This window comes from Manis pentadactyla, chromosome 3, assembly GCF_030020395.1.
Source record: "Manis pentadactyla isolate mManPen7 chromosome 3, mManPen7.hap1, whole genome shotgun sequence".
NCBI classification, from domain to species: Eukaryota; Metazoa; Chordata; class Mammalia; order Pholidota; family Manidae; genus Manis; species Manis pentadactyla.
This window is the reverse complement of record NC_080021.1, coordinates 218,597,096-218,610,504: the sequence shown is the minus strand read 5'-3', so window position 1 is coordinate 218,610,504 and position 13,409 is coordinate 218,597,096. Positions and strand designations below refer to the sequence as shown.

General features: G+C 62.4%; 1 protein-coding gene across 4 annotated transcripts in view; it reads right to left on the bottom strand.

Annotated features, from left to right (window-relative positions):
• Positions 1-549: 549 nt before the first annotated feature.
• ADAMTSL2 (ADAMTS like 2) overlaps positions 550-13,409 on the bottom strand; it is a 33,401-nt gene continuing 20,541 nt past the window's right edge. For all 4 annotated transcript variants that reach the window (XM_036901410.2, XM_036901411.2, XM_036901409.2 and 1 more), the window contains 8 exons: positions 11,715-11,812; positions 7,694-7,820; positions 6,485-6,698; positions 6,241-6,396; positions 5,591-5,761; positions 4,703-4,879; positions 2,017-2,161; positions 550-1,187 (listed from right to left, as the gene is read on the bottom strand). In XM_036901410.2, the coding sequence (XP_036757305.2) occupies positions 1,069-1,187; positions 2,017-2,161; positions 4,703-4,879; positions 5,591-5,761; positions 6,241-6,396; positions 6,485-6,698; positions 7,694-7,820; positions 11,715-11,812 (1,207 nt within the window). In that variant the 3' untranslated portion in view covers positions 550-1,068. The remainder of the gene's footprint in view (positions 1,188-2,016; positions 2,162-4,702; positions 4,880-5,590; positions 5,762-6,240; positions 6,397-6,484; positions 6,699-7,693; positions 7,821-11,714; positions 11,813-13,409) is intronic.

Here is a 13,409-nt window from a genome sequence, read left to right as displayed (position 1 = left end):
CTTCTACACTGGTCCCCCACTTCACCCAGGAGAAGCACTCCTGTACAGCCTAAACGTCACCTCCCCTAGGAAGCCCTCCTGTGTCCGTACACCCACAAATCTAAATTAAGTAGCTTTTAATGAGGTCCAGAAACAGTAGTTCCTGATGGTGGTTCCTGAGTGCTCAGTGTGTGACCCCCAGCCAGCCCCTGCCCCACCTGCCTTATCTCCTCTGTTCTTCCCAACATCGTGAGGTGGGTGCTTTTCTCCTGAGGCTTGGGGTACGGAGTTCCCACCAGGGCCCCCATGTCCTGCAGGCCCCTGTGTTCTAGGTGTGAGACCCACTCAGTTCTGATCCAATCCCCCGACCCCCTCCCTGCAGGCGCCCCACTGTTGCCTTCTGTCTGCTTTTTCCCCGGCATCGTTTCCTCGGGCAGATGCTGCAGCCTGTGCCCCCGCCCCAGCCCGAGGCCACAGCACATCTTCCTGAGTGTGTGCGCTGCACAGATGGCTCGGGAAGCCTCACGGCCGGTCCTCCCACCAGAGCCACGGGGAGCCCACGATGCCGCCATAAACACGACCACTTTATTAACCTACAGAGGAGTACTGACGGCCACGGTACATCCAAGTGTGTCGTGAGAAAGGGCGCCTCTCCCCCGGACGTAAAGTGCAGTGGGTCCCTCCGTGGGCCCGCTTCGTGTAAGGGAGGCCAGCAGACGCTAAGTCGTGACATACAGATTGCTCTGAAAGGGGTGCATCTAGAGAGGGCCAGGACCCGAGGCAGCACCCGGGTCTCCCTGGCTGCCCCCTTGCCCATACCCCTGGTGGCACAGCCCTGGAGTGGGGGGGCATCCAGGGCCCCCAACAGGCCGGCGCGGCCGGGCGCTGGGGCTGAACTACAGACACGCCTTCCTGGCAGCCCTGAGGACGGCCTCCCGGGGCAGAGCCGACGGAGGCGCACAGGGGCTCTCCCTCCCAGGAGAGCCGAGGCTCAGCGTCACGTCTTCACAGCCGGGCGCCCTGCGGGAAGGGTGTGCGTGGCAGGGCCCCAGAGGCTGCTGTGGGTCTCTGAGGGGTGTCGGCTCAGGCCTAGGAGTGGGGGGGCCTGCAGGAACGGCAGCACGCCTTGCTGTAGTACCAGTGGCCGCAGAGGTTCACCTTGACGGCCAGGGCGCAGTTGGTGCCTGGCTGGTCCTGGCAGCTGTCATCTGGGGAAAGGGCATGGCGGGTACACGGGGCATCGGCAGGCAGCCAAGGGGCGAAAACTCAACAGGACAGGATCCCCACCTCACCCCGCCCCTGCCTCCTCTCCTCTGACGCAGGAGTTGGGCTGCACAAGGGTGGCCCTGGGTGACAGAGCCCCTGAGGACAGGGGACCCTGTTCCCAGGCGCAGGGACAGTGGGCCTCCCGCCCCACTACAGCCACTTGCGCTCCGTTCCTGTGCCTCCCCTTCCCTGCCCCGGATCCTTCCCCAGGGGTAGCACCACCCCACCAGGTGCTTCCATCTGGGTGATGCCCCGGGCCAGGCTTTGGAGAAGCCCCCAAGGAGCCCGAACATCCCCGGGAAGCCCACAGGTGCCCCTCAGTAGATCCGAGGCAGAGTTCATCCCCTGCCTCTGCCCCCTTCAGAGCCCAGCACCCTCCTCCACCTTCCAGGTGCCCGATGCCAAGACCCCGTGTCAGCTCCTCGCTCCCCGTCTCCTGTGTGCTGAGCACCGGCCTTCTCGGGCTGAAGCATCCTGGGGTCCCAGCCCCTGCCCGCAGTGGCCCTCCCATCTTCTGAAGCCAGATGCCCTTTCCAAAGTGCAGGTCTTGGCATGGGGACCCAAGTTCCAGGCAGGCCTCACGTGCCGCCCTTCCCACCCTCGCCTCGCAGACAGGCCTGGCCGTCCCGGGTTGACCTTCGCCATGACGTGCCTTGGTAGCCATAGACCCCCCTGGTTCCCCCGGCTGACGCCTGCTCACCCTTCAGGCCCTGGCTCTGCCCACACCTCCACAGGAAGCCCCTGCCAGGCCCCCAGCTGCCTCCTCCTCACCTGGGGGCTCTGTGGGGCAGGGCTGCAGGTCACAGGCCTGCCTGCCAACAGGCTTCACCAGTGGGTCGCAGCCTCGGACGATGTCGGTCCCCTGGTAGCATTTCACGTCTCGCATCCGGACGCCCACCCCGCAGGTCTTGGTGCACTGATGGGGAGAGACAGCATGGCCAAGGGCCCCACGGTGGGGGGGGGCTTCCAGCCCCGGGGTGGGGACCCTCAGCCCGCTCGCCAGCCTGCTGAGTCTCAACTGACACGGGACGCACAGAGGCTCAAGATGGTGAGGGAGGAACGGGCACTGCCCAGCACTCAGGCTCCCTGGCGCCCATGCCCACCTCAGCGCCCCATTTCCCCGCCTGCGCAGTGAAGGGCACCCCCTCCTCTCTCACTGTGTCCCTGGTGGGCTGTGTGGCTCCAGCTCTCCAGGGGCCTGTGCTACAGAGCTCCCAGGACATGGGGTGGCAGTGCAGGAGGCGCTTTCTGAGGGGAGCACTGGCTTCCACTCCAGTAAAAAGCTGCATTTATTGTGGGCCAATTCAACGTACCTTCCAAAGCCACACCCACCACCCGGGACACTCCATCCCCTTGGAAAGCCCCGCTGGGCTACTGGGGGCTGCTGCTGCCCCCAGTTACCCACTGTCCTTCTGCCAAGATCCTGCAGGTGGTGGCTGCCTCTCACTCCCTCCGATGTGGGTGACCCCACGTCACCCAGGCACCTCGGGACCTGGGCCCTCGGTCCCCTGAGGCAGGCAGGGTGGGAGGCCTGCCCTCGGACTGTGTGCAGAGAAGTGATGAAGACAGCAGGGGGAACCCCCCACTCCCGGCCCAGCCTGGAGGCAATGAGAGGCCAGCCTGGCACCAAGTGCAGAGGAGAATCAGCCTTGGGTGGACACCTAGGAGCTCTGGCTGTGTCCCTGGAGGGAACCCACTGCCCTGTTCCTGGGGGCTGGGTGGGCAGCCGGGAAGAGAGAACTGTCACTGAGCCTGCACCCTGTGGAGGGGCAGCCGTGGGAGGAGAAGGTGCTGCTTCAGTGGGGACAGAATGACGGAGGGCCGCACACACGCCGTCTGTGCCAGGCCCCTCTCGCCCACGCGCCATCATCAGGGCAGCATGGGCTCCTCCTCCCCGGCGCTCCGGGCTCGTCTGGGGCCGGCTCCTGCTTCACAGCTCTCCTCCCTCCCACGGCTCCGTGGCCAGCACAACACCTGCACCTAGGACGTCCTGGGCCTGCCCACAGTGGCCCTCCCACATTCTGAAGCTGGAGGCACTTTCCAAGGTGCAGGCGTCAGCCTGGCTCCCGGGCACCTGGAGCCTCCGTCAGGCCTCACCTGCCACCCTTCCCACCCTCGCCTCCCAGCCGAGGCCCTGGACAGTCCGGCTCACACAGCCTGGCCACAGCATCACTGGCTGTGACCCGTTCTCCACCCCTAGGCACCCAGTGATGCCCCAAGACCACTGTGGGCCCCCCACCTCCCCCCTCCTGAAAGCTGATGGCACAGCCGGGAGGGCGGAAGTGGCATTGCCACTAAGGCCATGTCAGGAGAGGGTGCAGACCACGAGCGTGGAAGTCTGCCTGTGGCTGCCTCTGTGCTGCCGGGGGCCTCAGGGATGCCTTCAGGCCCCCAGGGCCTGGAATCACACCCCTCCACGGAGGGGGACGGAAGAGAAAACAGCAGAAGTGGAACAGCCTGCCTTGCTCTGCGAGAGAACCGGGGAGGGGGTGGGGGCTGCCCGCCCTGCCTCCCCGTCTGCGAAACGGGAGCGGCCCCATCTCTGGCAGGCCGGCCCCAAGCACCTTGGGGGCCCTCTGCCCTGGTTTTGTTGGGGTGGCTGGGTCCAGGGGCTCCCTTCATTTTACAGGTTTCTCAGCCTGCCTGGGACAAGGGACAGACTTGGGCTCCAATGTCTGCCACACCCCGATAACTGCAGGACCCCGAGTGGGTCAGATACATCTCTGAAGTTTAGCTTCTACTGTGAAATGGGAAGAAGAGCACCCCACCCCACCGTGCCCCGTTGGGAGGAGGAAAGGAGACCCCATTGGCAAAGTGCCTGACCCCCGCCTGCCCACATGGGCCTCTAGGGGGAGGGCTCTGCTCCTGGCTGCACAAGCAAGATCCCAGCTCTGTGCCACCCAACATCCTGAGGCCGAGGAGCCCACAGACCCATGGAGGGGCCAGGCTTGTGTTGGGAGAGTAGCCGCCATTCCTTCTGGTCCCCTCTGCCACCAGAGTGTGCATCCCGCCATCTGTCTGCATCCCTACTCCTGTGTCCCTGCCGTGACTCTGGCCCCCAGGGCCAGGGCCCTGTCTGATGCAGCCCTGCACACTCCCAGCACCCACCTGGGATCGGTCTGCCCTGTGGTGGATGTCAGGCACACATGCTGTGCAACACATGACTGGAAGGCTATATTGCAAAATCGGAAGTGATATGGTCAAAAAAGGCCCAGTACGAGCCCTACAGGGGTCCCAGAGGTGAGATCTGAGAAGGCTTCCTGGAGGAGGTGGCTTTTGCACTAGCTGATTTGGTAGAGGTGAGGAGCTCTCCCAGAACAGAAAGCCCTGGTGGAGGCTGAGACAGGGGACATGAGGGGCAGGAGGGGCAGGAGGGGCAGGAGGGGAAGTATGGTGGCAGGACCAGAGCCCGGGCCTGGCCTCAGGCAACCTCAGAGGGGGCCAGCGGGGCACTCACCTCGGACCACGGGCTGGTGTACCACTTGAAGCAGGGCCTCTCGAAGCACGTGCTTTCCTCGGGGGGCTTCTTGGCCAGGCCGCACTCGGGGCCGCTGCGTGTCTGTGGCTTCCCATTGGCCAGCTCCATGCACAGGACCAGCCTCTTCTTCACCCCTCGGCCACACGTGGTGTTGCACTGAGGCCAGGGGACAGACGGAGCCGGGTCAGCTGTCAGAGGCCAGGAGGACCAGAACACGGGGCGCACAGCAACGCCGGTGATAATGGCTTAGTCAATAGCAATTGGGCGAAAATGCTCAGATCGATGGCAGATTGGCTGAGAACTCTTGGGTCGATAACCATTTGGCCCAAAACAGATTTGATTAAAAGCAATTTAACAGAAAACCATCTGTATCGAAACAAAATGGTTAACGACAATTTGGTGTCAGATGATTTGACTTAATAGTGATCTGCCTGAAATGACTCATTGAAAGCAATGTGGCTGAGAGCAATTTGTCTAAAAGGGCAAGTTGATGACCGAGACGGGTTGGTGGGGAGGACACGGTGGTCATGAGAACAACAGCTACTCAGGACCATGGGCCTAAAGCAAGTGCAGCCTGGGTGACCCCCGTCCCCGATTTCCCACAGATCAGGATGTGGGGAGGCTGGGGCTGCAGATGGGGGATCATGAGCTCTGCATCTTTGAGCATTTGCCTGTTAAGATTTGGGAAGTTCTAAGGGGTTTGCTTGCTTTTTGGCCTTTTCTATTTCAAATTAATTTTTAGTGAATTGTGCCATCATCATTTACAATTATTTCTCACTTGACCAGTCTGTCACTCAGGACCCTTGGCTGTCAGCCAGATGTTGTCCCTGCAGAGGGAGACCTGCTAGGTTTGCTGGGGACACTCACCCGCTCCCAGTCCTGGGCCAGCCAGTGGGCGGGGCAGTTCTTGTCCCCGCAGGGGTGGATGGCCAGAGGCTTGGCGTCTGTCTGGCACTGAGACTCGGGCACCACCCGTCCGTCACTGGTCTTGCAGTACACGTGTCTGATGGTGCGGCCCTGACCGCAGCTGCCACTGCACTGCAGGGGGACGCCGGGGTTAGAGCCCCCTCCCAGGTCCCTGACAGCATCTTCCAGGCAGCATGGGGAGGAGTTGCCATGGTAACCCCTTTTTAAATAACATTTTCTGTTCTAATTACAGAAATATTGCACGCTCAGTGAAAAACACACACAGAGAAGCCCACCCAAAACACCTGCAAAGGGCCTCCGTGCACACAGCGCCCAGGGGCCTGCTGAGCTGCTGAGCGTCTCTTCGACACCAGAATCAGAGATGGGAGACAAACAGGGACATGATAAAAGGGGATTGTGATGGAGCTGTTTGTTTCTGGATAAAGGCTTTGATTCCTCATAATAATGGGAAGAACAGCCAGTTAGGTGTCCTTCCCCCACACACTCCTTCCAGAAGAACGGGGAAACCGAGGCTCAGCAAGGCACAGCGCCAGGAGCCTCTCACTGGCCTTCAGCCCCGGCCGCCCCACGGCACTCCCGGCCTGCCTCACCGGCCCCCAGTCGGAGACGGTCCACTGGCGGTCACAAGGGGGCCCTGTGCAGTCCTTCTCCCCTACAGGCCTGGTGTTGGGGTCACACAGCTTCTCATCCTCTGAGCAGCGGATATCCCTGGTCACCACGCTGCGCTCCCCGCACTTGGCCGTGCACTGTGGGGAAGCCGGGGCAGGGGTGTTCAGGACCACCCCAGGGGCACAGACCCTGAGGCCCCCATGGGGCTGGGCCGCACGCGCTCACCTCCGACCACGCAGACATCTCCCACTGCGGCCCGCAGGCCGGGCTGTGGCATGTCTTGCGCTCCTCGGGCCGCACGGCCTCGGCCGCCTCGCACAGGTCGCTGTACACGGAGCTGTCGAAGCCAGGCGACAGCATCTTCCAGCAGCGCACGATGCGGAACTGGTAGCCCTCGCCACAGGTGCGCGAGCACTCGCTCCAGCTGCTGGTCTCCCACCTGCCTCGGGAGGGGTCAGCCTTCAGCCCCCACCCCGACCTCCCTTCTGGCCAGGGCCCCATGCGACCCACACCACTCCCCGTGGCCCAAACGTCCAACAGGCCAAGCCAGACAGGAAGCTGGGGAGGCCCCCAGTGAGGCTGCTGCCGTGGTGACCGCGCTTTTAGGCAACACCTAGGCGGGGGCGGGGGGCACCCACGCCTGGCTGGCACCCGAGTGTGCGCACAGCCTGCCTGCGCAGGGACCAGCGCAGTTTCCAGCCTCTCTCACCGCCAGACCCACCCCGCCGGGCCTTCCCTGGAGTGGCTGGAATTCAGGGAGCCCGTCCCAGCCTTGCTGCTCTGGCTGTCCCCACCACTGTGGGGGCCTGGAGGGGAAGGGCAGGCCCCAGGGCCGGACGCCCAGCTTCTCAGAAAGAAGCAGGGGGATGCAGGAAGCCAGACGGAAAGAGGTGCAGAGCTGTGTCAGAGAGCAGGGCCCCTCCTCCCCGAGAAGGGAGGTCCAGCAACCTCGGGCTCATCTGCAGGAGCTGCACTGGCTCCCGCCCTGATGGCGCTGGAGGGAGGATACGCTGAGGTCACCGTCTCTGGCCATCTGTGAGGCAGGATAGGGGGCCGGGGTGTCTAGAAAAACGGGGCCTCCCCTACATCCCAGGGCTAGTCGGTCAGCTTGGAATTTCAGGAATAATCCCTTTTGGCCTATAAAATTCTAGGATGAACCCAGCAGGCCTGGGGAGCTGGGGCATGGCTGCGGTGCAGAGCCACGCTCGGGATGGTTTCTTAACCTGCAGGAGGAGGAGTGGACGGAGCGCGCGGTGAGAGTGCCGTGACAGTGTGCCACAAAGCACGAGAAGGCGCGGGAGGACGGACTCTGGCCCCACCCACGGAGCCCCGCTGAAGGAGCAGGATGCCACCCTGCGCTGGCCCTCCAGGCAGAGGCAAAGCAGAGCCCGTCACCCCCACACGTCCCTCCCTGGGGCACGGGGAGGCCGGTACCTGGGCTGGCACTCCCTCCCAGCACAGAACTCCTGGACAGGTTCAGGACGGGTCAGGACATCACAGTAGCTATCATCCACCTCGATGCCATCATAGCGAACACACAGGGCAAAGGTTGACATAACCCCTGCGTTCAGGACAAGGGAAAGGGCCTGTGAGCCACGGCTGAGCGCCTTGGAGACCAGCAGACAAGCCACGTGACCGTGGGCAAGTCATCTGCCCTCTCCGAGCTTCCTGGTTTAAATCAGGGATCATGACAGCAGCCACTTACAGAACTGTACGCAGGACTCACTGAGGACAGCTCTGGGGATCTGAACTTTCCCTACCTGTGTCCCAAGGTCTGACCTCTTCTCTTGGCATGGCCCCCACCAGCCCCATCCAGGCTGGGCACCCAGGTCATATGTCACAAACCCTGAACTCTGAATAAATTCAAATTAGCCCTTACAGAGTCTCTGAGACAAATCCAGCCAGGTGCCATTCGTCCTCTTCATTCAGCAGCTACCCGTCCAAGGGTGGGTAGACGGGAAGGCAGGCAGGTGGGTGAATGGGCAGCTGGATGGCTGGATATACATGGATGGAGATGGACGGATGGACGGATGGACGGACGGACGGATGGACGGGAGGATGGGTGGACGGGTGGACGGATGGGTGGGTGGGTGGATGGTGGATGGATGGATGAATGGATGGATGGATGGATGGACGGACGGACAGATGGACAGGTGGATGGATGGATGGGTGGATGGGTGGACGGGTGGACGGGTGGGCGGGTTGACGGGTGGACGGACGGACGGTCGGACAGGTGGATGGGTGGACGGGTGGACGGACGGACGGACGGACGGGTGGACGGGTGGACGGGTGGACGGACGGACGGGTGGACGGGTGGACGGACGGACGGACGGACGGATGGACGGACGGGTGGACAGGTGAACGGATGGACGGGTGGGTGGGTGGATGGTGGATGGATGGGTGGACAGGTGGACGGGTGGATGGGTGGACGGGTGGACGGATGGACGGGTGGGTGGGTGGATGGTGGATGGATGGATGGACGGGTGGACGGGTGGACGGGTGGACGGGTGGACAGATGGACGGGTGGGTGGGTGGGTGGATGGTGGATGGATGGGTGGACGGGTGGACGGGTGGACGGGTGGACGGATGGACGGGTGGGTGGGTGGGTGGATGGTGGATGGACGGATGGACGGGTGGACGGGTGGACGGGTGGACGGATGGGTGGGTGGGTGGATGGTGGATGGATGGGTGGATGGATGGACGGATGGGTGGGTGGGTGGATGGAAGGATGGACGGGTGGATGGGTGGACGGGTGGACGAATGGATGGATGGGTGGGTGGGTGGATGGTGGATGGACGGATGGACGGATGGACGGGTGGACGGATGGATGGGTAGGTGAGTGGGTGGGTAGGTGGATGGTGGATGGATGGATGGATGGACAGGCTGGTGGGTGGGTAGCTGGATATGGATGGAAAAGCTAACCGTTCCAGCCCTTCGAGCCTCCCCAGATGTTATATTAGATCTTCAGACCCACCCTGTCCTCCCACGGCATGGCCCAGTCCGTATCGAACTCCTCCTTAAACTTTCCTTGATAATCCCCATGTGTGTTCACATCTCTCGGCTCCCACGTACTCTACAAATCCCCTCAGATGGACGGCACGCAAATGGCCAGCCTTCACCTAATACTGTGACTTTCTTGACCCTACCTCCTACCTCTCTGGTCCTCCTGCTCGTGGACCCCTGTGCCTGGCCCTGAGCTGGCAGATGGACCACGCTCACCGAGCAGTGGTGGGTCCCTGCCAAGGTTAGGTTTTGTTCTTGCTCTTCTCTGTGTGTGTGTGTGAGAGAGAGAGGGAGGGAGAGAGGGAGGGAGACCTGGGCTTCCTGAACCATGGACATGAACCCACCTGGCGAGGTGGCCAGCCCCCCAAGGAGAAAATCGCCTTCCCCATAATCGGAAAGCCCCACCCACACACTCTCCTCCCCAGCAGCCGCTGCCTCTCCAAGCCCAGCCCTTGGCAGAACGAAGCAGCCCGCAGGGGGACTTCCCTTTTTTCTTAAAGGACGAGGCAGTGCACAGTCACTGGCTCCTCTGCCAGCGCGGGGCTCTGTGGCCTGCAGCCCTCTCCGAGGGGGAGGCTGGCTTCCTGGCCAGGTCTGCCTGGAATGTTCCCGGCCTCAGAGACACCAGGGCTGGGGACCGGCGGACCCCCACCAAGCGCCTGATCATTCATTCACTCCTTGTCACCCAGAGGGAACCCAGAGGGTCCTGATCAAGAGGGACTAGGACTCAGGTCTCGGCTCGGTCTGTCCCTGGTGGGGTGGCAGGGACACTGTCACACTCACCAGCACTTGGCTTGCTCACCCCCAAAACGGCAGACAGGCTGGGAGGGTCAAAGTGCCGGCTCTCCGGACACGCTGTTACGTCAGCTGTGAGCACAGCGCCCTGCAACCTCCTTAGACACGGAGCCCTTCCTCCAAACAAGGGTGAGGAGGTGACGGGGCCAGCCCGCTCCCCTTTCAGGACAAGGCTCACGGCCTGCTCGCTCCCCTCCCCTCACCACTGCGCCCCAGAGATGCCCAGGAACAGCTGGAAACATTGCTGGGGACTCAAACTCTGAGTCCAAATCAATTCACCTACATTCCTGCTGCTCCAAAGAGTGACTTCAAGGAAAAGAAAGTAAACACCCCAGTGTAGCTGGAGCTCAGGAGACAGGGGGTTTGCTGCATTGACCTTACAGTCCCTTCACACAGGTTCTCCCCATGGCTCAGGGCAGGGAGGGGCCCCTGTCATGTGTCTGTGACACTGCTGAACGTTTGCACACACACATGTGCCACAGGGTCGTGACAGCCACCGCCACCCTGGCTTGGCCTTGGTGCCCTGAAAAATGGAATTTTGAGAGTCGTGGGCACAGAGGGAAGCCAAATGGGGGCGCAGAGCCCGCGGCGGTGGTAGCTGGGAGCCGCTCAGCAGGGTCTGACCGTTTCTGCCAAGCGCCACCTGGGCCCACCTCGTCGAGCTGTGGCCATGACAGCCCACTTCTCAGTTCATGCCTATCCCCACCACCACCTGGACAGATGCACATCCTATCTGACGGGTAGAAAATTGAGGTTTGGAGAGATTAAGTGATTTTCTGGGGGCACATGGTGTGGTCAACCAGAGTGACTCAGATGCCCTCACACACCCACAGGGCTTCCCTGTGTCCCCTGGAACCCCAGGGGGCAAACTCAGTCTGTCCCATGCCCTGCTCAGGAGGCTCTTCTAACAAGAGGAGGGGTCCCAGCGTCCAGCCCCAGAGGGAGAGCTCGTGTGAGCAGAACATAAGGACCTGCGGTCGTTCAGAGCCCTACAGGTCCACCTCCCCATACAACATCCGCCATGGGGCCAGTCCTGGGTCTGACACCTGACCTTGCAGCAGCCCCCAGGGGAGGGGCCCGAGCTGGCATCAGATGGGACCCCAGCCCCTGGTGGCTGTGGCCTGCGGCTCAGCGCGGTGGTTGCCGGCCACATGGGAAAACAGACATGGGGTCAAATCCCAGCTCAATACTTTCTAACCACATGCATCTATCCAGAGCCACGACGGGACTTCTGTTCCGGTCCAACCTGCCTTGACAAGGTCCTGGAATCTGACCCATTCCCCCCACCATAGATCTCAGGGTCTATTTCCTCCCTCCTATGTCGCTGTAAACAGAAGTCAGATCCTCACCACTTGAGATTTCTCACTTTTAGCCGAAAGAACATTTGCTCTAACAAGACATGATATGAAGAACAGCAGACGAGGGTGCATGCGGGGGGGGGGGGGGGGGGCCGCGTAGTCCCAGAGGCGGCCTCACCGCGGTCCAGCAGCTGTGAGCACGAGGACACCGAGAGCCCGGCCACGTCACACTGCGTCCCGCTCGGGCCGGCCCTAGACAAGCGCCCTGCAGATGTCTGGGGCTGCAGCCGCCCGCAGCCCAGCCTGCGCCAGAGTGGAGGAGGGCTCGGCAGGCGCTGCCCTTGGCGGCCCTCCAGTACCTGTGGTGCACGTGGCGCTGCAGGGCTCGTGGGATGAGAGCTTCCACCGGTACATGTCCGCCGGACTCACGCCTTGCTTCCGCGCCTTGGGCCTGCTCCTGGAAGCAGAGCAGAGAGCAGGGTGAGAAACCGGGGCGCTCGCCGTGCACTCCCGCGTGAGCTTCCGGGGGACGGTGTGCTCCCTCCGACAGCGTACCTGCGCTCAGCCCCCGGCTCTAACCCTCCCGTCACGATCAGGGCACCCCCGTCTAGAGCGGAGCAGAGGAGGGAGCCCCCACAGGCAGGCACAACTCAGGACGGAGCACACATTCGCCTTTCCCCCGCTCTGGGACTCGGCTGCCGGCACGCTGGGCCGCGGCCGTCAGAGCTCCTTCGCGTGTGGGTGGCTGAAGAACCTGGGGCTGGCCAGCATCTAACCCCGCCCTCCGCACACGCAGGCTTCTGTTGCGACCACTGAGCACAGGCAAGTGGACACCCACCTACCACCCCCCGAGAGGACCTCAGAAGTGCTGAGAATGTGCCAGAACTCTCTTCTGCGGCCCCCCTCAGCTGGGATTCTGCTTGAATGGGGCCACTAACCATTCAGCCTCCAATTATCAAAAATAGAAAAGCTCGGCTGCAGACGGGGGCGTGGCCGCGTCCCCTCCAGACGCCTCTGCCCGGGTCTGTGAGGGCTGTTGTGCAGGGGAGAGGCACGCTGGGTGCCCGCCAGCCACCAGCTATGATTCTTGGCCAGAACTCGGGCCGCCGAAGCCAACTATTGTTAGGACTGTTTGCTGCTTTGAACCAGTCGGTGTGCTGGGGCCCCACCTCAGTGTCCAATATGCAGGCTTGTTTTGGTCTCAGACTCAGCAGGGAAGGGAAGCGGGGTGGGGGGTGCGGGGGCACATCTGCTCTGCAGGGCCGCCTGCCTGCACGTGAATGTGGCCCAGGAGTCCTGTGGCCCCAGAGCCAGAGAAGGGGACGTGCGCCTGGCCTGGCTGACAGCACATGCCACAGGCCTCCACGCCCTCTTACTCCAGACGCTGCAGCACGCCCCAAGCCCCACCCGACTCCCCGTGGGGCCCAGAGGGGCTGCATGACCACCACCTGAGCCAACACCCTTTCACAGGTCCTCGCCGTGAGCCCTACCGTCACCCCAGTGGTGGCGATGGGCTAGCTGAGGGTGCCAGGCACACATTCTAAAAGCTTCCCAGTCAATCCTGCGACAGAGACACGGGTGCGGATCCAATGGGAAGGCCGCTGCTGGTCAGTCTTCCAACTTCTGGAATTCCACTAGTGGACAAGGGCTGCTCTCACATTTCACATTTGCACGAGTGTTGGCCCAAAGGCACAGCACATCCGAGAAGCGGGGAACAATCTACCCGCGGTCCTAAGTGATGGATTTACTGATGGGGCCACATAAAGCCAGGGAGTGGGGACAGAGGAGAGCAGACTGGGAGAAGCAAGCAAGGGAGGTAAGCGGGGAAGGCAGTGAGCTGGTGGTGAGTTTCAGAGCTGTTCAAAGGGACTGGGGCCCCTCACCTGGTGGCTTTACAACCAGGAGCCTGTCCTTTCACCAGTTCAGAAGGGAAAGGGAAGGTCCCCCATCCTTCCTCCTTAAAGGCCAGAGGAAACCTTTAAAATGGTCCCCCAACCACCCAAGACCCCATCATCCCAGAACAAAGGACCCCTGGAAACCTGGGGCGGCACCCA